Below are 24,633 nucleotides of genomic sequence, written 5' to 3' on the forward strand. Positions count from 1 at the left end.
CTGGACTCCCCAGGCCTGGTCCTGTCCAGGGTAGGGTGTTCCCCATGGTGATTAGCGGGCAGGAAGACGGGCTGTGGCCGGACATGCCATGGAGGTGAACACAACAGAGTGGTCTTTGATCTGCTCTGGCCAAGCCCAGTTCTTGAAAGGGATAAAACTCAAGGTGAGTCCAGGCGAGCCAGAACCTAAAGGCTCTTCACTCTTGCCTTTGCTTTGCTGCCCTTGGACACCAACTTCCACCATGACCCAGCGATCCTCTGTGACCATCAAGTCCGGGGGCACACGGAACTTCAGCGCCTCCTCAGCCAGCCTGCTCCCTGGCTGCCGGCCTGGTTTCAGCTCTGTCTCCGTGTCCCAGAGTGGAAAGAGTTTTGGAGGTGGCTTCGGGGGTGGTTTTGGGACAAGAAGCCTGCACAGTTTCGGGGGTAACAAGAGAATCTCCATCGGTGGGGGCTACCGCTCCAGCCGGGCCAGCTTTGGGGGTGCTGCTTGCGGTCTGGGTGTCAGCGGCATAGGGTACAGAGTTGGGGGAGCCTATGGCGGGTATGGATTTGGAGGCGGGATGGCCCCTGGAGCTGGAGGCATCCATGAAGTCACCGTCAACCAGAGTCTCCTCACCCCCCTGCACCTGGAGATTGATCCGTCTCTCCAGCGGGTTCGAAAGGAGGAGAAGGAGCAGATCAAGACCCTCAACAACAAGTTCGCCTCCTTCATCGACAAGGTGAGGGGCAGGTGGGGTCTCCACTACTAAAGCAGCTGTCATCTGAAATCTTCACTGTCTGGGTTTTCCTGAGGCCACCTGGGGCTTCGGGGGACCCATGCATCTGGGGCCTCAGCAGTCTGCTGATGGGGCGGGAGCAGAAAGGAACCCATCTCCACCCAGCCTTAGAGCTCTCAGACCCACAATGAGGACATTACTATTCTGGTGGTGAGTGATCATGGGTCAACTAGATAGTTTGGAGGGAAGGGTCCCTTTCTCCCTCCCAGTTAATGAATGCTAGTGTCCTCCCAAGGCAGAAGTATTTCTCTGTTGATACATCTTGGTGATAGCATATGTCCGGGATGCTGAGTGGGCAGTGAAAGGGTATGGAGATGACCTGTGTGACTTCAGCCTGAGTCCTAACCGCTGTGTGACTGGGGATCCCAGGGGTCCCCAGTTCTGGGAGAGAGCCTCTTGGGACATGACACTATTGTGCACCATCTCATGCCTCAGCTGGGAAAGAGTGTGGCCACAGCCCTGGACCACTCAGTCTCTATCTCTGAGATGAAGAAGATCGTGGAGTCCAGAGACGACGTCCAGCTCAGGCCCCCGTTCTGGACTCTACTGAGGGGAGAGTTTCCTCTCAGGCCCCAGTGGAGTGGAACAGATAGACTCTCGGGTCCCCTTGTGGCTTTGTCGTATTACGAACACCTCCTCGTGGGGAGCAGATCATTGGGTGGACAGACCCAACCAAAGACGCTGCTGGGACACCAATTCTTAAGCTTTGTCACCTGTGTCCGGGGATACCTTGCCTGGGTCATGCCAACAGGGGTGTGACTTCCAGGAGCCTGACTGAGAAGGGGAGATCCTGGGCTCTTGCCTTTTCCTGGTTTGTCCAGGGGGGTGTGGAAATAGTGAGTGGAATTGGGAAGGACTGGGGTGCCAGGGTGTGCTCTCTCCCACACACTTGTTAAAGACCTCTGTGGGGACGCTGCCATCTCTGAAGTCATAGAGGTGGTGTTCTTTCATTCTTGGAGAGTAAGTGGCATTCCAGTACCTCCCAGTGGAAGGACTTCTGATTGAGGGAAAGTCTCTCGAAATTCCCAGAATCAGGATCAGGTGCAGCTAAGTCCAGAAACCCAAATGGCAGCTCAAGACTGCAGGGGACTCAACAAGCAACCCAAGGAGGTGGTTGCTCAAGGCCACATGACTAGTGAGAGACATGGCTGGGGATTGTGCCCGGGTCCCTGTAGTGTGGTTCCAGAGTGACCCACACTAACATTTATAAAGTGCACAGACAGCTGAGTCCAAGTTCCAGATCCTGAGAAACCTTCCCAGAAAACAAAAAGACAGAATTTTCTGCCACAACCTCATACCCATGTAATAGGAATCAATTTGGGCTCAGTTAGCCATAGTGTTCTTTTCCTAAGTTACTGCATGTCAGCATGGTTGGTATATTCAGATGGCTCCAGCCTCTTTGGACTTAGCATTTGCCTCCCAAGGGCACTGCACCAACACTGATGTGGCTCTCTGCATCCAGGCTCCTTGCAGCTCAGGGGGCAAAAGGGAAGCCGCCACCTGAGTTTTGAGGTCATGGGGGGGTCCCTGCACTATTAGGGGGTCTTACATCACAGACCACGTGAGAGGCTGAATCGAGGAAGCCCTCACAATCTCTTACCTTTGGCCGGGACAGGTGCGGTTCCTGGAGCAGCAGAACAAAGTCCTAGAGACCAAATGGAGCCTCCTGCAAGACCACAAAACAACCAGGACCAACCTAGAGCCCATGTTTGAAGCCTATATCACCAACCTGAGGCGCCAGCTGGAGTGTCTGGGAGGAGAGCGGGGCAGGCTGGAAACAGAGCTGAAGAGTATGCAGGACGTGGTGGAGGACTTCAAGAACAAGTGAGCGGGCACTCAGTCTATCTGACCCTGCCCTGGGGGGTCTGCGGAAAGTCAGGCAAAAGAAGGAGCGTGCGCTGTTCTCCAAAACTGCCCCATCTCAGAGGAATGGGATGGGACACACACTTGGGGCATGAGATGGAATCAAACAGACATGAAAGTCATTGGTTAGGATTCAAGGAAGGAAGGGCTGGAGTAAACGAGGTAATGATCCCATGAGTCCAAAGACTTGCCCATATGTAACAACTGTTAATCTCTACAGATGGCAAATACAGGCTCTGACGTGGTCGATCACCTACCCAAGGTTACACAAAGGGCAACTCAAGAGTTAAGAGTTGAAGCCGGAGACCCCACCCCTCCTCCCTTTTATTCAACTAAGTGTTCATTTATAGGGCTTGTGTTTTCTCCCCAAGCCCTGCCTAGGAGGCTGGAGGAATCGAGAGAAGAAAAACGTTCTTCTGGGACCACATGTGGTTTCCCAACCACAATCCATAACTCCCTGAATCCCAGCTGGCTTCTGCAGGGGGTGTGGGATATCCCAATGCTGAGGCAGCCTGGGGAGGGAGTGGACCACCGCAATGGAGGGAAGCTCCCTTCTCAAAGGATGCTAGGCAGGGAGAGCTGTAGCAAGCCGTGGGTGCCAGGGGAAGTACAGCCAAATGGAAGAATGAGGAGGACTCTGGGGCTGGGGTCAGGGGGCTTCTTATAGCCTGAAGACTCAAGATAGGGTTCACTGTGGCTGAGGCATCAAGGGACATGGCAACGGCACAGGGTGGCAGCAGCCAGGCTAGAAGCCAGGGGCTGCCAGTCAAGAAGGAGAAGAAGGAAGAGGAGGAGGGGCACACCTCTTTAGCACTCCAGGCTGTGTGGAAAGTACATTACAGGAAGAGGGGTGATTCTACTCTGCCATTTTCAGTTCGAGTTTTCTTTCAGCAGAAGTAGGGGTATTGGATTTGGGGTTTGGAGCTACATAGGCTCGAGGGAGCCACACTACAACAGAATGTTTTCCGAGTGTGCCCACCTGCCATAACCTTGAGCTGAAGGATATGTGGGGTGTGCTGGAGGACTTGAAGAACTGGGCCAAATAGAGCCACGCCAACCTCACTCTCAAGCCCTCCTCCCAACACCCACCCTTCTCCCCCTTTCTGCAGGTACGAAGAGGAAATCCACAGGCGCACGGCGGCAGAGAATGAGTTCGTAGTACTCAAAAAAGTAAGCGGCAAAGGCACTTTCGCTGACTGCAGGTTCCTGGGGGAGGCAGAGCCTTTCACTGAAGCCCCCGGTCTTCTCGGGACATATTTGACTTTAAACACGCGGACACTGAGGTCCAGGGATGTTCAGTCTGTTGTACAGAGGTGATTAGAGGCAGGTCAGGATCCAGGACTCCCGACTCCAAGCTGTGTGAGTCATGGCACCAGCCCCTCTCCTTGCACGGTGCAATGTAGGGTAAGGGGGAACCAAAACGGCCTGGTCCTCAGCTCAGAATCCAGAATCCAGAGCCAGTCTTTGGGCAGGGCAGTAGGAGGATCAGGCAATGGAAGTCTAAAGGTCTGTTTGTTTTGAGACTGGCAGAGAGGGAAGCAAAAAAACCACCAAGGATTAAACTGAATGAAAAAAATGGAGTAGCAGCTTGGAGGAGAAGAGAAGGGAAGTAGATGGACAGAGGTGTGAGGATGGGAATCCATACAGTCTTTGGGGAGAAGCTTAAAGAGCTCATAGGCAATGGGAGCCCTGTGACCCAGGATGGGGTGTCCTCACCATGGAAAGTGACACGAGACCCTTGCATACAGCACTATCTGATGAGCAGCACAGACAGGCCCTCCTGAAGGTCATACTATGTGGCCCTTCCCTTCTCTCCAGTTCCACTGGACAGCATGCAGCAACAACATGTGCTCCCTGGGGAGCTGCAGCTGTCCCACTAGCTCCAGGGATAATCTCCGGAGGCTGCTAGTTGACCCAGGGAGGGTAGAACCCAAAATGATCCCATGTTCTGTGCCCAGGATGTGGATGCTGCCTACATGAATAAAGTGGAGCTAGAGGCCAAGGTGGACGCCCTGATGGATGAGATCAACTTCCTGAGAGCTTTCTATGAGGCGGTGAGAGCCCCTGATGCCCTGTGTGAAGGCTGGAGGCTGGGACACCCCCACCCTCACCCCTGGCCCACAAGATGTTGTCTCTTTACCAGCCTCCTTCTTCTCCGCTCCTCATCCCATCTGTGGATTGTGATTCACGGGGCAGATCCTGCTCTCTGAGGGGGAAAATGAGGTTCCTGGGGGGTGACAAGAAGTTTCCAAAGATGGAAAAATTCAACTGCGGCTAACTAGGATAATTAGAATAAACGTGTTCTGTTGAGCAGGCAGAATATCTGTTTGTCACCAAATTCAGGGGATTCCTGCAGAACTGTCCGAGCCCTATGGCTTACCCCCAGGCCCAGCTCAGTCCGGCTCCTGTTCTTCCTGGGGCATGTCAAACTGTGCAATTAGACTAATCAGCAGGAGTCACCCAGCCTCCAGGTGCTTTCTGTCCAGGTGTGACAATTGCCTCCCCTCCTGAAAACATGTTTTTGTGGAGCACCAGGGCACTCTTCTGTGGCTTACAGGGACAGCCACACAGACATAATCAAGACCCTTGGTTCTTGGATTTTTCTCTGGGGGCTCCTTCTGCTGTTTCTAGCTAATCTTCATGCCCCATCCCTAAGGAGCATAGCACAGGACTGTCGGGAACAGGATGGGACTCAGCGGTGCCTGGTCCCTTCTGACTCAGGCTTCTTGCCCAAGGTGAGGTATCTGTTAGGTGTGAAGGGCTGGGCTTCTTCAGAGAGTGAGACATCATGCTCTGACAGCCAGCAGGCTCCCTTGACAACGGGAGTGGCTTCTGGAGAATTCTATCTGGAGTTACCTGAGCTGTGCTCAGGTACACCTGTCCTGATGCTGAAAGCCATTGTAAGCTTGGCAGCCTCCCAAACATCCTTCTCAGCCCATCAGAGCTGAGAGAGGAGCTGCACTTCACAATGCAAGGCCCTCCAGGGCAGAACCTGCCCCAGGGGGTTGCCATTACCAAAGCACATGTATGCACTCACATACACATCTGCACACAGGTGCACACACACACATACGCACACACATACATGCCCTGGCTCATCTCTCCTCTTTGGGCTCAATCACAGGAGCTGGCTCAGCTTCAGGCTCAGATCTCTGAGACCTCTGTGGTCCTCTCCATGGACAACAACCGTAGCCTGGACCTAAACAGCATCATTGCCGAGGTCAAGGCCCAGTACGAGGACATTGCCAACCGTAGCCGGGCAGAGGCTGAATCCTGGTACCAGACCAAGGTGAGACACCAAGATCCAACCAATTAAACAGACACCGGGATTGAAAACTTCATGAGCAAATAAGATACAAGCCCATCCTCTCCAGTGCCCCAGCCTGGTGGGGTCCAAAGTGTCTGAGTTCAACTGAGAGCTTACATGTATTCTGAGCATGACCCAGGGTCGACACCATCAGGAGCAAGGGGAATGTCAGACACAGGCAGAATTTCCAAGACTGTATATCAGAGAAACGGGCATCAGTGGTCAGTTGCAGCCAACATGCCAATGTGGGGGGTGGCGGAGGATGTGTCAAGAGGAAAGTCTGGTGCCTTCTAGATGAGGCTAGAGGATGCAAAAGGGAGAGCTGGAGCTGACTGGGGCCAAGGCTTGGGGACAGACTTGATGCGAATCACAGAACGATGTTTCCGAAGTTGGAGCAGACACTCTGAGCTGGGAGTCAGAGAGACAGTACACTCTGGTGTCATGGCAAATCTACATGAAGTATCTATCAAAAAGTATCCCCATGCGTGCGTGCGTGCATACGAGAGAGAGAGAGAGAGAGAGAGAGAGAGAGAGAGAGAGAGAGAGAGAGAGTGTGTGTGTGTGTGTGTGTGTGTGTGTGTGTGTGTGTGATGCTGATCTAGGAGGGTCAGATACATGGAGTGGAGGGAAAAAGAAGAGATGCCAGGAGCAAAATAAAAGAGGGGAGGGGAATAGCACAGCCACAGCTGTCTGGCTGTTGCTGAAGTGTATGGATAGGGAGAGCAAGAAATGATGCCCACAGACTCAATGGGTGAGACAATCCGGGACCCTCTGAGCAGTGCACTGAAAGCCTGGAGGGAAGCTACAACCCTCTCTCCTTGGGCCTGACTATCCCTCACCCGAAGCCTCTCCTTCCTCCCAGTATGAGGAGCTGCAGCGGTCTGCCGGCCAGCATGGGGATGACCTCCGTACCACCAAGATGGAGATCTCTGAGTTGAACAGGGCCATGCAGAGGCTGCGTTCTGAGATTGATAACCTGAAGAAGCAGGTAGGACTAATATCTCAAAGGCCATCCCATCCAAACCCCTGCATCCGGGAAAACTTGGATCTGGGCTAACCTAGTTAGGGTTTCCATTGCTGTGATGCAACACCATGACCAAAGTACCTTAGGGAGGAGAGGGTTAATTTGGCTTATGCTTCCACATCGTAGCTCATCATGAAAGGAAGTCAAGACAGGGACTCAAACAGGATGGGAACCTGGAGGCAGGAGCTGAGGCAGAGGCCATGGAGGGGTGCTGCTTGCTGGCTTGCTCCTCATGGCTTGCTCAGCCTGCTTTCTTATAGAACCCAGGACCACTACGCACAGTGGACTGGGCCCTCCCCCCATCAATCACTAATTAAGAAAATGCATTATAGCCAGATCTTATGGAGGCATTCTCTCAATTGTGGTTCCCTCCTTTCAGATGACTCTAGCTTGTGTTAGGTTGACATAAAACTATCCAGCACTTGGACTTAATTCAGTTGGCACAGATGTGTAGCTAGAGTTTTTCTGGTCCTGCCTGGCCCACAGTCAGGACAAATCTCTCTAACCTGCCAGTCCCGCAGCAGCTCAGACCCAACCAAGTAAACACACAGAGACTTATATTGCTTACAGACTGTATGGCCGTGGCAGGCTTCTTGCTAACTGTTCTTATATCTTATATTAATCCATTTCTATAAATCTATACCTTGCCACATGGCTCGTGGCTTACCGGCATCTTCACATGCTGCTTGTCATGGCGGCGGCTGGCAGTGTCTCCCTTACTCAGCCTTCCACTTCCCAGAATTCTCCTCTCTTTGTCCCGCCTACTTCCTGCCTGGCCACTGGCCAATCAGTGTTTTATTTATACAGAACAATATCCACAGCACAGATGGGAATTTCTCATAAGGAATGGAGATGTACTTGACTGGGGTGGACAGGCCCTCTCCACTGGAGCCACAATATGGTCAAGCTTGTCTTGCTTTATGTACTTACCCACTACCCAGAGAAAGACCTCAGAAAGCCATTTTCTTATCCAGAAAACTCTACGTCACCCTTGGGGACTGAGAACAAACAGTTCTCAGTGTTATCCTCAAACTCAGTGTTCTGCCTTCCATTGCAATATTAACATACTTCGGGGAAGTTACTCTAACCCCGCATGTGCTCTGTGCACAGCGTCACAAGCTCCTCCTTTCTCCTGTGGGCAGTGTGCCACACTCCAGGCTTCCATCGCTGATGCTGAGCAGCGTGGGGAGTTGGCTCTCAAAGATGCCAAGCACAAGCTGGCAGAGCTAGAGGAGGCCCTGCAGAAGGCCAAGCAGGACATGGCGCGGCAGCTGCGCGAGTACCAGGAGCTCATGAACGTCAAGCTGGCGCTGGACATCGAGATCGCCACCTACCGCAAGCTGCTGGAGGGAGAGGAGTGCAGGTGGGCTCCCACCATGGCCCAAACAGATGCTACCAGAACAGGATAGTATGGTACAGAGGCCACGTGGGCCACTTACCACCGTGCCCCTACACAGAAAGGCCAAGGTCAAATGCAGATGGCATTTGCTGTTCCTTCAGAAGTTCCCTCCACAGCTGTGTCTGGGCCTGGTCCAGGGTCAAAGCTGTGAGGCGAAGGTGGCTACAGACTCCTGGAAGGACCTAAGCAGGAACAGTGTGACTTGAGCCTTATACACATACAAGTGCCCTTGGTATCGACCTCAGGGACAGTACGTGCCCCAGATGTCCTTCACTTTAACCACTCCATTCTGCCTCATTGGCATAGGGTCTCACTTCCTGTTTCTATCCGTATCTTAACCTGATTCCCCCTAGGGTTCCCCTCCTGTATTTCTGTTATATGTTATACGTTCATGAGATGGATGGCAAGCTTGTTAATCACAAGGCAGGCTCACAGCGTGTGCTCAGCCCCGATGGCCTCACATGCAGGGCACTGGGAGCTCTCTGTGTCCTCATCAGTGATGTACCTTCTCTTCCCACCTGCCACAGGCTCACTGGAGAAGGTGTTGGCGCCGTGAACATCTGTGAGTAAATGTCTTGGGAAGATAGAAGAGTGGTGGGGGAGGGGAGGCAGCAAGGGAGCCCCCAGCATCACTGAGATTTGAAAATGAACAACTGAGGAAATATGTCATCAACCCTTCTCCTCCTCATTTTTGTTTTGTTTTGTTTGGTTTTGTTTTGGTGGGTTTTTTTTTTGTTTTTGTTTTTGTTTTTGTTTTTGTTTTTTGCTTTCTTTCCCCATTGGAGTTAAGAATGCTGAGCATTCCCTGTTCCTGGGGAAGGAGTCCAGGGACTTTTTCTCATTCTGGGAAAGTGTCCTCAAATGATGCAGGGGACCTTTTACACCTTGGTTGTAATGTGGTCACATGTCCAGCCTAGCCCCAGAGGATCCAGCATAGGACAGGATTATTCATGCATCCAGGGTCCCCTGCCCTCAGTTACTCTGGCAGAACTATGGAGCAGCTTAAAGACCTCTACATAGATTTGAAGCAAATTGGCTGGGCAAGTAAAACAGACATCTCAACTTTGCCTGGACATCCAGGAGGAGACCGGAAGGGGTGATCTCTTGGTTTCTCAGGTGGCGATGTGGCAACACTGAGTCCTGGTCATGGAGATGAGAGTCCCTGGGCCTCGGCTAGGTCAGAGAACATCAGGGAAAGCCAGAGCCTGTGGCCACTAGAGAAAAGTTCAGAAGCTTCGCAGGAAGAGCAGACTCCCAGAGGGATGGCTGGCCACAGCTTCAAGTATTTGGCAGGCTGGGAACACTGTTCCCTCATGGGACTGAGTTCTCTGTTGCCGAAGTATTGGGGCAGACACTAATAGTTCTAGTGATGTGAAGCTGAGGAGATTCCAATACTTGGCAGGGAGACTCATCTAGGTGACCTTCGAATCTGTCCTGATATGGGAGTCCAAAAGCCCCTTCCCAAATTTGAGGCCTTGCGTCCCATCCAGGGTGAGAGCCCCGACAGAGGAAGGCACAGTGCAGCCTAGGGGCTAAGACCTGGTCTCAGTCAGGGGTGGCCTTGTGCATGCTGCCTGGTGCTTTGCACCTCCCTCTGTTCATCTCTACCCTAGAGGTCACTGCCATGATGACATCCCTTTGAGGGACCAGTACCATCCTAGCTATGGGAGCTTTGAAAGTCACAGAGCCCCCTGTGGGGCTCCCCCTGCCTCCTTCTGCCTCTGCAGACAGCTGTCTGTCCTGGGGGAGATGAGTGTGGGAGGGACGACTGACCACTGACAGTGTATCCTGTACCTTCTCTCTTCAGCTGTGGTCTCTTCCTCGGGGGGCTCAGGCTACAGTGGAGGTGGCGGCCTCTGCATGAGTGGCGGCAGTTACAGCAGCGGCGGCTTCAGTGGCAGTGGCCTCTGCTACGGTGGCAGCGGCGGAGGGAGTGGCGGTTTTAGTTCCACCAGCGGTCGCAGTGTGAGTGGCAGCAGCTCAAGCATGCGAATTGTCTCCAAGACATCGTCCAGCAAGAAGAGTTATAGGAGCTAAAGCGCTACCTGCCTTGGCACCATCCCGGGCCCCCAGCTCCCCAGCACTAAGGCCTGATGCTTTGCCCATGCTCACCATCCCCAGCAAGAGACACTGACACCAAGTGGCCTATGAGTTTTAAGGTTACCTTGTCCATCCTCTGCTTCCAGGCAGGCCTCCACAGAGATGCCCCACCCATTCTCATCTCCTAGTCCTCCCTTACCCACACTGACTCAACCGCTCTAGGCTAGGCCTTTGCCCCTAAGCAGTAGGGGTTGCGGGAACTCCTCCTCAACCTGCTTGGGCTCTACAGTCACAAGAGATTTTTCTTACTCAGTTCTCCATGGGACTTTAAACTTAACTTCGGTGGCCCAGAGTCACCTTTCTCTGTGTGCTTCCCAGGCTCTGAGGTGACTCTGAGCTGTGAGGATCATCCAACCCTCGTCCTGGCTCTCTAAGTACCCAGGGCAGAGCCAGACAGGGAGCTGGAGGAGAAAGACAGATCTCTGCTGCTTTCTCTTGCTCCGGGGCGCAGGGACACAGGTAGCAGAGGGGAAGTGTGAGGGAATAGGAAAAGGAGCTTCACGAAGGGTTTTGGAAGCAGGTCTTCACAGTGGTTTCATCTGAAGAGTTGTGAGCCCTTGACTATCTGCTATGAATTCAAAACCAAAATATTTCCCAAAGGCGATTAGGCTGTCCACTGCTGTGCGTAAAGGAAGTTAACAGCTTTGAAGTAGCAGCCAGACCTCCCGAGCTGCCCGCTCCTCTTCTGCATGCCTATTTCCTAGAATTGCTTCAATAAAATGTCACTGAGCACCCGAGGCCTTCACTGAGTGTGTTGTGTCTTACACCGAGCAACCTTGGAGTGGTGAACTCTGGGAACAGGGGATTCCACACACCAAACTATGAATGACCCTACCCTCTGCTGGGAGCCTTGGGGTTCCAGGAGCTGAGCGTGGTTACTGAGACTATCATCTGTCCTGGTCACAGTGGGAGGATGTGGCTTTGGGGCATCTACATGGCTCCAGCAAGCCCCGTCCTCATGGCTCAGCCAACTACCCATCCCCAGAGCAGTGTGCCCTCTTAGTACCGCCATCCCTCACACCATGCCCAGCAGAATGAAAATATGACTCTCCACTCCACGTCTGAACACCCCAGCCCACTCTACCACCTGCCTCCCAACTGTCCCCTGACCTCTAATTATACCCTTCACTCTTAGTCCCTAAGCTAAGAAGACAGACGAAATGACCCAATTAGATAAGAGTTCCCAAGGCCCAAAACAGTTTCACATTCCAGTCTACTGATCTACAGATGGTAAGACAAGAAACAAAGCCTGCTGGATCAGGGCTCTGAACCCAGGCTTCTTCCTCTGGAGCCACAGAGCACAGGGAGGACAGAGAGATTGGAGTCCAATCCCAGCCTTGTCACCCCCACCCCCCACTACTCTGTTCCTTACTTGGTGAGATCCTAGATGCAAAAGGCCCTGGCTTGTAGTAAAGCCCCAACAATCAACATTGCCATATTGTGGACTTGTGACCTAGACACAGTCTCAGTAAGAAAGCCATTTGGCCCATTAGGAGCTGCTCTGTGGAGGGGATCGAAAGAGGAGCGAAGAGGTTGAGGGGGCTTTGAGCATCTCCAAAGAACTCCATCTGTAGGCCGGGGAGCGGTGGCGGCACATATCTTTAATCCCAACATTTGGGAGGCAGAGCCAGGTGGGTCTCTGTGAGTTCGAGCCTAGCCTGGCCTATAAAGCGAGATCCAGGATAGGCACCAAAACAACTCGGAGAATCTCTGTCTAGAGAAAAAAAAAAAAAAAGAACTCCATCTGAAGCCCAATGCTGGAAAAAAAGTTTGGATCCACCTGGAACATTCTCAAGGACACCCCTGTCCCCACAGATATCCCCAGACCGGGGCAAGCTGCATCACCACAGAAGTGGTGGTGGGGAGGGGGTGCTAGTGTCAGGGCCGAGTCCACAGTGCCATGCTTGGCAAGGGGCACAGAGTGTAGGGTATCCTTCCCTCCCCTGGCCTCAGATCTCTCCTCCTGAGTCCCCTGCGGCCTGTGTGGATGAAGTGTGGGGCTAGTATCTGTGCCTGGAGGACCCTGTAACACAGCTGTGCAGGAGCAAAGGGACTTCCAATCCTTGGCATAGACAAGGTGTGGCCAGCCAAGGGAAGCTTCCTCCTCCATGGGCATATCTAGGGGTGTCTGGGAGCCCACAGAGTAGTGGAGGATCTAGAGGAAGGCACTGATACAGCCCTCTGGCAAACAAAGTCTTTAGAGCATCCTACATCTCAGAGCGTCCATCTTCAGAGCCTGCCTCCCTCTCAGGGAAGTCCCCTTCTATAAACAATTCCAAGTTCTACTCTTCTTTCCCGGGAGGCTGAGCCACTGGCTATGACATCCATAAGTGCCTGGTTGGCCCCTCTCGTCAACTCCATAAACAAGGAAGAAGGACAGATAGGATTTTTATGGGACTTCCCCACCCCCAGCATTGACCACTGGCTCCTTCTTGCTCTTTGCTACCCTAATTATGTACCATGTACGTAGCAGCTGCCAATATCCCAAGCTCATAAACCTGATTTAGGAGTGATTAGGGGTTTGAACCAGTCCAGTCCCCCCACCCCCCACCAGATAAAAGGTGAAAAGCTGAGCCACGGTTTGGTCAGTCCTGCCCCTCTGTTCTCTCCAGGGAACCATCTCTGCCTCTCAAGCCATGTCATGCAGAAATTTCCAGCTGAGCTCCAGATGTGGCAGCCGGAGTTTCAGCTCATGCTCGGCCATCACGCCCCGGATGGTCACACACTATGAAGTGAGCAAGGGACCCTGTCGTCCTGGAGGTGCCGGGGCCCTCCGAGCCCTGGGCTGCCTTGGCTCTCGCAGCCTGTGCAATGTGGGCCTCGGGAGGCCCCGTGTGGCCTCCAGGTGTGGCATGCCAGGCTTCGGGTACCGAGCGGGAGCCGCCTGCGGACCACCCACCTGCATCACCCCTGTCACCATCAACGAGAGCCTTCTGGTCCCCCTGGAGCTGGAGATCGACCCAACAGTGCAGAGGGTGAAGAGGGACGAGAAGGAGCAGATCAAGTGTCTCAACAACAGATTCGCATCCTTCATCAACAAGGTAGGGGCAGCCAGGGTGCTGCGGGGCAGTGCTGCGGGGTAGCAGGAGCGGTGTGGGGCAGCCAGGGTGCTGCGGGGAAGCCAGAGTGGTGCGGGGCAGTGGTGCGGGGCAGCCAGGGTGCTGCGGGGCAGTGCTGCGGGGCAGTGCTGCGGAGCGCGTCCTGCATCTGCTCTGTCTGGGGTACAGGGAAAGGCTGTTTGTCCGTAGGTCTTCCCACACTCCATGACTGCTTATCGTTGAAAATGCCTGCTTCCCAGTCCAGACTAGCTTCAAATTTGCAGGCCTCCTCCCGCCTCTGTCTCCCAAGTACTTAAGGTTGCGGGTGCACATGACCTCCTCCGACCCAAGCTCCCACCCCACCCCTGTCGTCACTTAAAAATAGGCTCTTTCTCAGATATCACCTGACAGATTGTCAAGGTTGTCCGAGAGCGGACTGTCAGAGGGACTTCCAAAGTAATATGAAAGGGACGATGAAAGATTCAGCAGCAAGTGGCCTTCCACGTGAGGAATGAAGCTGCCTCCGGTGCACCTAGGCTGTGCCAAGATGAGGCCTGAAGGCAGAGATAAACACCGGGAACCCCAGCTTTCCCATCTATTTAGGGCTGTGGTGAAGGCCAAAACAGAGAAGGGCTCAGGGCAGAAGGCAGCTGTTTCCCAAGTCCTGCCCTTGGCAGCCCCAAAACCAAAGCTTCGAAAAGCTACAGGGCAGCGTGACATGCTAAGTAGCACTGAGCTGGCCTGTCATTCCCCAGGCCACCTGGGTTTGTCCTCACACCGCAGGGAGTCAGGATCCATGCCAAGGGCTCAGCTGCTGTTTCTGGAGACCCCAAGGATTAGGGCAGACATGCCTGAGTCAGAAGCCCTAGGTCCTGGCAGCGCCCATCCCTCTTACCCCGAATCCCTATGTAAGCCGCTCACAGCTCAGCCTCAGGGACTTGGCTGCCTGTTTCGGGGACGGACAGATGATACAGTGGGAGACTCACAGGAACTGATCTGTACTAAAGTGCTTCTGATGCCAGGCATGGTGAGACATGCCTGTAACCGCACTCGGGAGGTAAAGGCAAGAGGATCAGAGTTCAAGGCCAACCTCAGCTTCATAGTGAGTGTAAGGCCAGCTTGAACCACATGAGACCCTGTATCAATCCCCACCCCCACCCCCAAGAAAACACAGGCTGGTGGTGGATCAAAGTGTAAAGCCAACTGCTGCCAACACTGACAACCTGAACTAGATCCCCAGCAGCCAAAGGTTGGAAGGAGAGGAACTGACTCCCACAAGTTGTCCTCTGGCTTCCATGTGTGTGCCATGACATGTACATGCTCTCTTGCATACACACACACACACACACACACACACACACACACACACACTTGTAAATGAGTGAAAGGAGCTGGTCCACTAGCCCTGTTTTACTCTTAGAGCCTGTTGGGTTCTGGTTATAAGCACCTCACAGAGGGAAGCCCCAGCTGTGAGTCTCTGTAAGGCTGGTAGGCTGCCTGCGGATGTGGCTATGGATCCACAGTAGAAAGGCAGTCCTCCTGCAGCTGTCTTAAGAGGCCTGATATGGGAAAACCCATAAGAGAACCGCGGACCACACTCGGTGTGCCGGTGACTGGCCGGTGACCAGATCGACTAACTTGGCTGCTTCCGATCTTGATGACAACCCACGCAAATGTAAGTGATGGCCCACAAGCTGCCGATGTCCCTGGGACTCAGGCTTCCTTCCGACCCAGCCACATAAACTGGAGCAGCAGAGACAGAAGGAGTCAGCAGTGCTAGGTCACAACCCTTGACCTCTGCTGAGGGACCTTGAACTCAGGCATTCGTGTGTGGGTGTGCTTATGGCGAGGAGAGGCTCACAAGCGGAGGAGGCATGGTTCAGGTCATGGGGCTAGCAATCGGCCAGCCAGAGAGCTGCATGTGGGCCGCCCAAGCCTTTGGGACGGCACCCTTTCCACACCGACACAGGCCACTGAGGGGAAGGTGAGGGTCCTCTAAGGCCCCTAAGGTAAAGGAGACACAGAGCCGCATCCCTTCAGGTGTCTGTCTCTGCAGAGACCTGGTGATCACAAAGCATGGTCTCCTGGTCTTTTCTGCATGGTGACACCCATTCTTGGGGCAGGTACGCTTCCTGGAGCAGAAGAACAAGCTGCTAGAGACAAAGTGGAACTTCATGCAGCAGCAGAGGAGCTGCCAGAGCAACATGGAGCCGCTCTTCGAGGGCTACATCTGTGCCCTGCGACGACAGCTGGACTGTGTGTCTGGGGACCACGCGAGACTGGAGGCTGAGCTCTGCAGCCTGCAGGATGCACTGGAGGGTTACAAGAAAAAGTAAGTGGCCTTTGCCTTCACCCTACCAAGGGACTAGCGCCAGCTGCAGAAACAACTTAGGCCTCAGTTTCCCCATCTACAAAACAGGGAACTCAGCAGCAAAACAATTAAATAGCACAGAGCATCCATGTTATTATCCACAGGGGAAGCCCGGAAATGTGCCTGTGCTCCATCTCCCTTCCCTCCACCCGGCTTGAATGGGGCGGGTGGGCACCTGCCACTTACAGAGCCTCAAGCCTCTGATCCAGCTACATTCCTATTTGGCATTCCATTCACCAATCCCTCTGCAGACTGAGAACTAGCCATCCCCGGGGCTCTTTCCTCCGGGACTTTGTGGCTTCTCTTCCCTCCTTTTGATGAGCCCCCTCTCAGGATATCCCCACTCCCACCCAGACAGCACAGCTCAGGTGTTCTCTCCCTGGACTTCTGGCTTCCCTGTCCTCCCCTAGAGGGACTGTGGGTTTCTGTGGTCTGTCCCGTCCCACCCACTCTCCACAGGACAGGCTCCGAGCCTGCCTCTCAGTGTGGAGTAGATGGCTGATGTCAACGAACAGGCTGGCAGGCAGGGAGATGCCCAGCCTGCAGGAGGTCCAGAGAGCTTCTCACCTGGAAGGTTTTGGGTGGGTCTGCTCAGAGCCTCGTGGGAACACATGGGGCTCGGGATAGGAGAAAGTGTTTCCATTGAGGAGAAATGGTACAAAAAGACTGGACAAGGGATGTGTCAATGGAGAGGAGCCACGACTGTTACGTGTCAACCATGGGCCTTCTTGGTGACAGGAACTGTGCTAGAAAGTGATGCCCAGCCTCTACCCCGCAGCACCGGAAACCTTTACACTTACTTGTGAGTAGGTACAGCAGAACAGAGAAGGGCCGGGGCCAGGGCGTAGGAGGTGTTTGGAGGAGGCACCATTGGAGCATGGCCTTGACAGATAACTTTTCTTCCAGTAGACTCCTTCTAAAAGAGACCCAAAGCCTGGCGGAGTGGGACATAGCTTGTAATGCCAGCACTCGGGAGGCTGAGGCAGGAGGGTCGTGAGTTCTAGGCCAACCTGAGCTACGTAGTAAGTTCAAGGGTTGCAGAGTAAGGCTGTCTCAAAAAAATAAATAAATAAAACCTTTTTAATTAATTAGAGTAGAAGCCAGAGTGACTTTAAAAACTGAAGGGAGGGAGGAGCAGGTGGGAGCGGACAGAAGCCAGGCATAGAGGAGCAATGCCTCCCTTGAGAAGTTCATAGCCAGGTAAGCTTAGATTGGTTTGCAGCTCAAAATGAGATTTGGGGGTTTTAAACAGGACGTCCTTCCGGCACACCAACCACAACGGCAAACTCTTACACAACGCTTGTCCTAGCCAGAGTTTTTCGTGAGACACCACAGGTATCACTGACGCACAAGAGCCCTTTGAGGCAGGCCTGGTTTGCCGCTGTTCTACTGGGGATACCCCTGTAAGTAACGAGGCCCACAGAAGCCATCACCGCCCAGTTTGGTTATGTCTAGTGTGAGACAGAGTGGGGATTCGAACTCGGGCAGTAGCTCCAGAGCTCCGTGTCAAGGCTAGACAGAGCTCTGCTGGGCCAAAGAGAGACGGGCATCAGGAGCACAGGGACGTTTTCATGGATTGGCACTGTTCATCAGTCATTCCAGCCCCTGAGCCCTGACTCCATTCCCACTGCGTTGGGCACCGTGTGTGGGCTGAGGAGCCCCCAGGGAGTGGGAGGGTGCGCCGAGGCTGTTTCTGTGCTCCGGTAAGTAGGTAATTACTACCTCTACCACTGGGCTTCAGGTGGGGGCCAGACTTACCCTGCAGGCAAGGAAGAGGCATAGGGTCAGCTGGGAATCTCCCTGGAACAACAGCCACCTCAGAACAGCTTGGGGAAGATGACATGCCAGTGGCGTGGCCTTTCTCCCATTCCCAAAGGAAATGGTCAGATGAGGGGGCTTCCTCCACAACAAAAGAATGAAGTAGCTTGGAGGATCCCAGGGGATGAATCATCACAGAAGCGGGCTGCTGGTCATGGGGAGGGGTAGGCTGACAGGTAACTATGAGATGTTCTGGTAACAGTGTCTGTCCCCAGGGGGAGGGAGCATAAGGGTCTAGAAAGAAGACCGCAGCGTGGGCCCACAGACACAGCCAGAGCCCCGACCCCAGGCCAAGAGGCTTCTCCCAAACTCTACACCTTAACCAAAACAGTGCTCCCCCTGCTACAGGTATGAAGAGGAGCTGTCCCTGCGCCCCTGCGCTGAGAATGAGTTTGTCACCTTGAAGAAGGTGAGGTGGTGCCCAGTGAAGCAAAGCTCCTGGACGGCAGCCCTAGACCGCTGTCATCCATGTCCCAAGCCCTCTACCACAGATGAGTTCCTCTCCTTGATCTCTTCTTGTGTTGGCCCTGTTGACCCCGGGAAAGAAGAAAGCCCGACACCCCATTCAGCTCCACCCTGCTTACAAATCGGGATTAGCCTGGTCTCCGTACATCCTTCCCCACTTCACATGGGTCAGAGCTGGGGAATGGCAGTGAATCCACCTGCCCAAGCAACCCTCTGCCCTCGTGGCTAATGCCGAGTCAGAAACAAAGCAAACACTGATTCAAATCCAGGCAGAGAAACAACTGCCCAGTTCATTAGCTGGAAACTAAATGGCTCCAGACACCTCTGCACAGGAGTGCGGGGGAGCCTCTAGACCTATCTTGCCATATCCTTCCCAAGCCCACTTTCCAAATAAGGTCCTCTCTCTTGATCTCTTGTGTTGGCCCTGGTAACCCTGGGAAAGAAAATCTGACACCCCATTCAGCCCTACGCTGCATAGAAACAGGGATTGGCCTGGTCTCCACACATCCTCCCTGGGGGTCAGGCCCAGGCCTGACCTCCTACCTTGGCCCCATCTCTCTTTCCCTCCAGGAGAAGAGCCCTGGGCCCACAGCTACCCTGCCATCAGCTTACCTAGAGGGTTCCTGGCTGGTTTGGGAAATGGCTCTGCACGCACTGATCCGGGTCATGGTTCTGTCACTGTGTTACAGGATGTGGACACAGCCTTCCTGGTGAAGGCTGACCTGGAAACCAACTTGGAGGCTCTAGAACATGAGATTGAGTTCCTGAAAGCCCTGTTTGAAGAGGTACTCTCAGTCTCTTAGTCTTCTGGGTGACCAGTTCCGGAGGGACAGGGTGGGCAGGAGTACCAAGGCAAGCACTAAAAGGACGTCCCATGCACTCAGGGACCAAGACCCCCAAAGTCATTTTATCCAGATTGGTGATTGTCAGCTCTCCCCTAGAGAGATTCTGGGTCACCATGGGGACAAGGGACAAGGACAAGAAGCAGACTGGGTACTGTGGGCCAGCAGGAGCAGGAACAAGTCTCAGTAGGCCCGAGCAGGCCCCTCTCGTGGCTGGACCCTCAGTGCTCACTCCTGACTGGCCTCCTCAGGAGATCAGCCTGCTGCAGTCCCAGATCTCCGAGACCTCAGTCATTGTGAAGATGGACAACAGCCGGGAGCTGGACGTGGACGGTATCATAGCCGAGATCAAGGCCCAGTACGACGACATCGCCAGCCGCAGCAAAGCGGAAGCAGAGGCCTGGTACCAGTGCCGGGTGAGGCTGGGGTGCAGAGGGCCAGGGCTGAGACCGGGGAGAGACATCAGAGCAGAGGAAGGGGCAAAAACAGGCAACAGGGAGAAGCAGAAGAGAGCTCTGTGCCCTAAGAATAGCTAACGTGTTAACAAGTCCCAGCCACTCCACAGCACTGAGGAATCCCATAAACCCGAGCTCTGTTGTTTCTGCCAGGTCAGGTCTCTGTGGAACAGAGGGACCCCACAGAGAGGCCAGCCCTGTCACCAGGGTACCAGGTCCCCAGCTCTGTGTGTCCATAGACTCACTAAAGTGGCCCTCTAAGCAGCATGCAATCAGTATAATTGATGTTGATGGCAAAGAGAGTTCCGAGCTTCACAGTGTAGGCGGAGGCCGCTGGCCTGGGTGTTACTGGTGGTGGAGCAGAGATGGTGATTAAGCGTGTCCCAGACTTGGTAATTAGGGGCTTGCCGGGAGGGCAAGGAGAGCTCCTGGGCAGCTGGATTTGACGACCCTGCCGTCTCCTCCTCCGTGGCTTGTCTGTAACGCGGCGTGTTTGTTCACCCACCGTCTCCCACGTTCAGCCACTGCTCACTGAGCATCCCTCGTGTGCCGAGCACAGAGCACGAAGCTGCAGAGGCAGCGGGGTCTGGGAGAGCCATCGGGCCTGCCTTCCTGTTGTTATCCTTCTTAGAGGCAGAGCCGAGGGCAGGCAGGATGCACGGCAGAGCACCAGGGTGTGTGTCAGGTGGTGACACACTACAGAGCCATGAGTGGGTGCCAGGGAGGCTGGCACACAGGGTCCCGTGGAGTGCAGCTTTAAATATAGTGGGGGGAGGAGGGGGTGACACCAGGCTGTCCCTGTCTGGAGGAGTCTAGGGTCCTGTTGGGAAAGACATGGGTCCAGCCACACCCAGCTCCATGGAAACACTCAGCACTTTCCAAGAACAAGCAGCAGGCTTCTGCCGCTGACGAGAGGGGCAGGAAACGGCATTTGGAAAAGCAGGAGCATGGACATTTGACGTGATGCCCACCAGCAAGGGAAGGGTGGCTAACTTAAACAAATTTTTTTTTCACTTTGAATCTGATTTCTGGTTTTTGTTTGTTTGTTTGTTTTGTTGTTGTTGTTGTTAACCAAAGCAAGACATCATGTTTTGTTTTTGACTGTTCAACCCCAGGCTGAACATTCAATCCCTCTAAAGTCCAGAGGAACACAGGAAATGGAAATAGCCCTCAGGATAGCTCAGGCTCTGGGGCAGAGAAAAGGGGACTGGATGCAAAAAGAAAGGATCTGGGAACTGAGGGGACAGAGACTCAGGGCTGGGTGACATAGGAATAAGGAGTGGCCCCCGACACTGGAGAGAGCCGGAAAAGGCATGGAGAGCAGGATGAGCGTGGGATGAGTGTGGCCATGGAGCAGGTAAGCTGGAAGCCCTGGAGAAGAAGCTGGGGACAGTGAGGAAGGGGCCAAGAGATGCCCCAGTGAAGGCCTGCGTCTCACCTCTCTGTCCCAACAGTATGAGGAACTGAGGCTGACGGCCGGGAACCACTGTGACAACCTACGCAACCGTAAGAACGAGATCCTGGAGATGAACAAGCTGATCCAGCGGCTGCAGCAGGACATCGAAACAGTCAAAGGCCAGGTAAACCCCCCGAGAGGCTGAGAGAACAGTCCAGAGAGCCACTTTCCTGCTGGGCCACGCAGGACAGGACAAACCTTGTTGGCGAGCAGGGCTGAAGAGAGGCAAGCCCAGGCCGCCTTGGTTCGCAGAAAGCGAGCCCTTCTCTACAAACTGCCTACCAAAGAGCGTGGGCAGACCCTCAGAGTCAGGTGGCCTGCTGTCAGAGAAGCAGCGTGACAGTAGACGTCAAACCCAGGCGCTAACCCTGGGATCCTAACCTTCAACAGGCCTAAACTGCTCATAAAACTAGACCTACTCAGTTCTCCCAGGCTAGTGAAGAACAGCCAGGCACTAAAATCTACCAGCCACAACCCCATCCCCAGCTGCAGTTACTGAACACATCCAAGCAGATCTCAGCTCTCCCCAGGGGGAAGAGCCCTTTTCCCAGGGTGAGTCGGGTGTACAATCCTAGAGCCTGAAAGAACAGCCATGTGTTCCTCACCGGTCTCGACCCAGTGACACCTTCCCTCTCCCCAGCGCTGCAAACTGGAGGGAGCCATTGCCCAGGCAGAGCAGCAGGGTGAGGCGGCCCTCAGTGACGCCAAGTGCAAGCTGGCAGGGCTGGAGGAGGCCCTGCAGAAAGCCAAGCAGGACATGGCCTGCCTTCTCAAGGAGTACCAGGAGGTGATGAACTCTAAGCTGGGGCTGGACATTGAGATCGCCACCTACAGACGGCTGCTGGAGGGCGAGGAGCACAGGTGAGCTGAGTGGAGGGTGGGCATCAGGGTGGCTGTTATCCTGCCTCCCCAGGGCGGCGGCAGCAGCTGCTCCATCCCACAGTCTCGGGAAACGAAGCATGATCCACCATCGCACTTCCTTAACACAGCCAGGGCTGAAAGAAGAGTTCTCTCCGAGGCAGATGCCTGACTTCTTCTCCCTTCTTTCTCCAGGTTGTGTGAAGGCGTCGGGCCTGTGAATATCTGTAAGTAGCTGACTCATACATCCTGGACTCTGGGTCTTTGTATTTGATTAAGCAAGGTAGAAGCCCATCACATTCCACCCAGCCTTCCGGAGCCCCTTGCGCCCACACGGGAAGAGCTTGCCGGCCATGTATCCTGGGCAGGTGGAGAAAAATTCAGCGGGGCTGTCTAGGGGCCCCACCCAGGTCACCACCTAAACAAGAGAATGCTTTACTGAAGGGTTAGCAGCCCTGGCAGGAGAGAGGTGCAAGGAGAGTCTGGAAGGGAAATCAAGTGTCAGGCCTGGCTTCAACAAGGCTCCAGGGAAAGAGGGGGTGAATGCATGGGAAGCTTCCGAGCACTGGATGTGATTAGACAGGGGAGACAGGAAAGTCTGCTGCTGAAACAGCTGTCCTTGGAGGTGGGTAGCAGTGCTGGGAGTTCAGAGGTCCCACTGGCATGCTCCAGCATGGGCCCCTGAGCACGGCTTCCTGTCCCCGCAGCGGTCAGCAGCTCCAAAGGCGCCGTTCTCTACGAGCCGTGTGTGGTGGGCACACCCATGCTGAGGACCGAATACTGCACAGGGACCACTGGTGTCCTCAGGAACAGCGGGGGCTGCAGCGTGGTGGGCACCGGTGAACTCTACATCCCCTGTGAGCCCCAAGGGCTCCTGGCTTGTGGAAGCGGGCGGAGCTCCAGCGTGAAGATGGGGGTGGTTAGCAACTCTTGCAGTCGTTAGTGTTAGCACTGCCTCAGAGTCTGGGAGCCCTGGATATCACATCTCTACAGGGCTGAAGACTAGAATGTCCCCAAATTCTCCCTTCCCGCACCAACTTCACATTGCCCTAGGATGCTCCTGGGAGTTGAGTCACTCTTGCTCGAAGTCTAATCTTCAAAACCACCTTTCACATCTCTGGATGCAGACCCCAGGCTGGACCCAGAGTGGGTGGGATGCAGAGAGAGGCTGCCTTGCTCCCGCCACCTGGAGTCACAACAGTCAGCTGGAGTAGTCAAGAGAAAGCAACGGCCTGACCCCTTCTCTCCCAGGCGAGAATGGCCAGTTGGGCACATTACAGTTCTGTTTTGTAGAAGGCCCCATGCACTTCCTCGCACAGACAGCCCTACCCTGCCCACCCCCTGCCCAAGCCTCCTATCTCCCTTCCCTCGGGCTCTCAGAGACCTAAGAAAATGGAACTGACTGCACCCATCTGAAGCATGCACTATTCTAAAAATTTTAAAAAGGAGATTTCCCCAAATCCCATTTTGAATTCCAAAACCAAGGTCCAGAATTAGAGCTCCTGGGTCACTAGATGCTGCTGGTGTCTTCACGGTACTGAGGCTCAAGAATGATCTTTGAGTAGCATGTTGGACCCAAAATATGTATAGCTTTCATTGCCAGTGAGACACACTCAGAACAAAGGAGACAGCCCATGGCGTACTTGCTGCTCAGACAGACAGTGAAGAGCTGGCTTTGGTTAGTGCACCTGAGCCCCAGCTCCGTCCACCTCTGTACATAGCTACCACTTCCTGCCCCTTCTCATTCAGTCCCTCTATCTTTGGGCCTTGGTTCAAATAGGAACATGGGGTTCACCCACACAGTGGCGGGCAGCTACCCCAGTCACGGAGAGGCTTATTTAGGATCTAAGGGAGAGAGGAGAGCCTAGGCTGACCTATGAAGCCTGCCCATCTGGAGTTCTGAGATGACTGTTTCCAATAAACTGACTCTGTTCATGCGCTAGGAATCAAAATGTCCCCTGCTCTGTGTGGCGTCATGGTAAGGCTGAGGGGGCCTCAGGAGCAGCCTTCAAGGACTGCGGTTTAGAAGTAGAAATGAAGGAGCTACACTCGTGGGAAAACCCTGTATACATAATATGCACGTGGCCTGAGGAGTAAATATGACATCATACAATTCATAGCTAAAACCTATACATCACACATTTGCAAGCCCCTCTCCATGTTAGGAGCAGCACATGCATTTGCATACAGGCCCTCCTCATTCTGTGGATCCCCACACACAATCTAAAGGAGACCCACAGGACCCCATCATGTCAAGACTTAGCGTCTCCCAACCCTTGGTTCTTTCCCCTCTGCATCATTCCATGACCTTGGCAGCTCCCACCTGGGGAAAGCTTTAGAAATGAGTGACAGCTGGACTGGGGGAGGATCAGGACATTTCTCCAACTTCTCCTCATTTAGAGAGGCTCAGGACCTGGAGACCAGACTGGATGCTAGCAGTTCCGTGCTCCATGAGGCCCCTAGTTCCCTCCCCTGCTGGCCATGTTGATCCCAGAGTTCACCCCTCCTCAAGGTCTTTTTGTCCCTTGTGGCGCCCCCTGCTGGAGTCAGAATGAGCCTCTTCCTGCCCACAGCCACACACAGAGCCTGCGTCCTATGCAGAGCTGTGAGCGAGAGGACCATGTTACTGAGATGGTGAAGAGGCCCTGTTAGCCCCCAAGAACACTGGGCCACACTATGGAGCCATAAATAATGCTCAAGACGAGCTAGTGACTGTGCTGAAAGCCAGATAGAGAGGCTTACAGAGACAGCCAGACCAGAATGTGACAGAAACCCTGGAGTTCCATAATAGTAATGACAGCTGCCAACATCTGTGAGTAGATAGAAACTTTGCCAAATCCCCTAAAATAAGCATGTTGT

At 54.0% G+C, this 24,633-nt stretch overlaps 2 protein-coding genes across 2 annotated transcripts; both read left to right on the top strand.

Moving 5' to 3' along the window:
- Nucleotides 1-241: 241 nt before the first annotated feature.
- LOC131896379 (keratin, type II cytoskeletal cochleal-like) lies at nucleotides 242-10,408 on the top strand. The gene is made up of 9 exons (XM_059246996.1): nucleotides 242-721; nucleotides 2,394-2,602; nucleotides 3,751-3,811; nucleotides 4,600-4,695; nucleotides 5,766-5,930; nucleotides 6,811-6,936; nucleotides 8,115-8,335; nucleotides 8,899-8,933; nucleotides 10,179-10,408. The coding sequence occupies exons 1-9, from the start codon at nucleotides 242-244 to the stop codon at nucleotides 10,406-10,408; spliced, it is 1,623 nt and encodes a 540-aa protein (XP_059102979.1).
- A 2,699-nt stretch (nucleotides 10,409-13,107) lies between these two features.
- Nucleotides 13,108-22,717, top strand: Krt82 (keratin 82). The gene is made up of 9 exons (XM_059247044.1): nucleotides 13,108-13,512; nucleotides 15,633-15,841; nucleotides 18,047-18,107; nucleotides 18,853-18,948; nucleotides 19,257-19,421; nucleotides 20,915-21,040; nucleotides 21,557-21,777; nucleotides 21,970-22,001; nucleotides 22,482-22,717. The coding sequence occupies exons 1-9, from the start codon at nucleotides 13,108-13,110 to the stop codon at nucleotides 22,715-22,717; spliced, it is 1,551 nt and encodes a 516-aa protein (XP_059103027.1).
- Nucleotides 22,718-24,633: the final 1,916 nt, after the last annotated feature.

This window comes from Peromyscus eremicus, chromosome 20 (genome assembly GCF_949786415.1).
Source record: "Peromyscus eremicus chromosome 20, PerEre_H2_v1, whole genome shotgun sequence".
NCBI lineage: Eukaryota > Metazoa > Chordata > Mammalia > Rodentia > Cricetidae > Peromyscus > Peromyscus eremicus.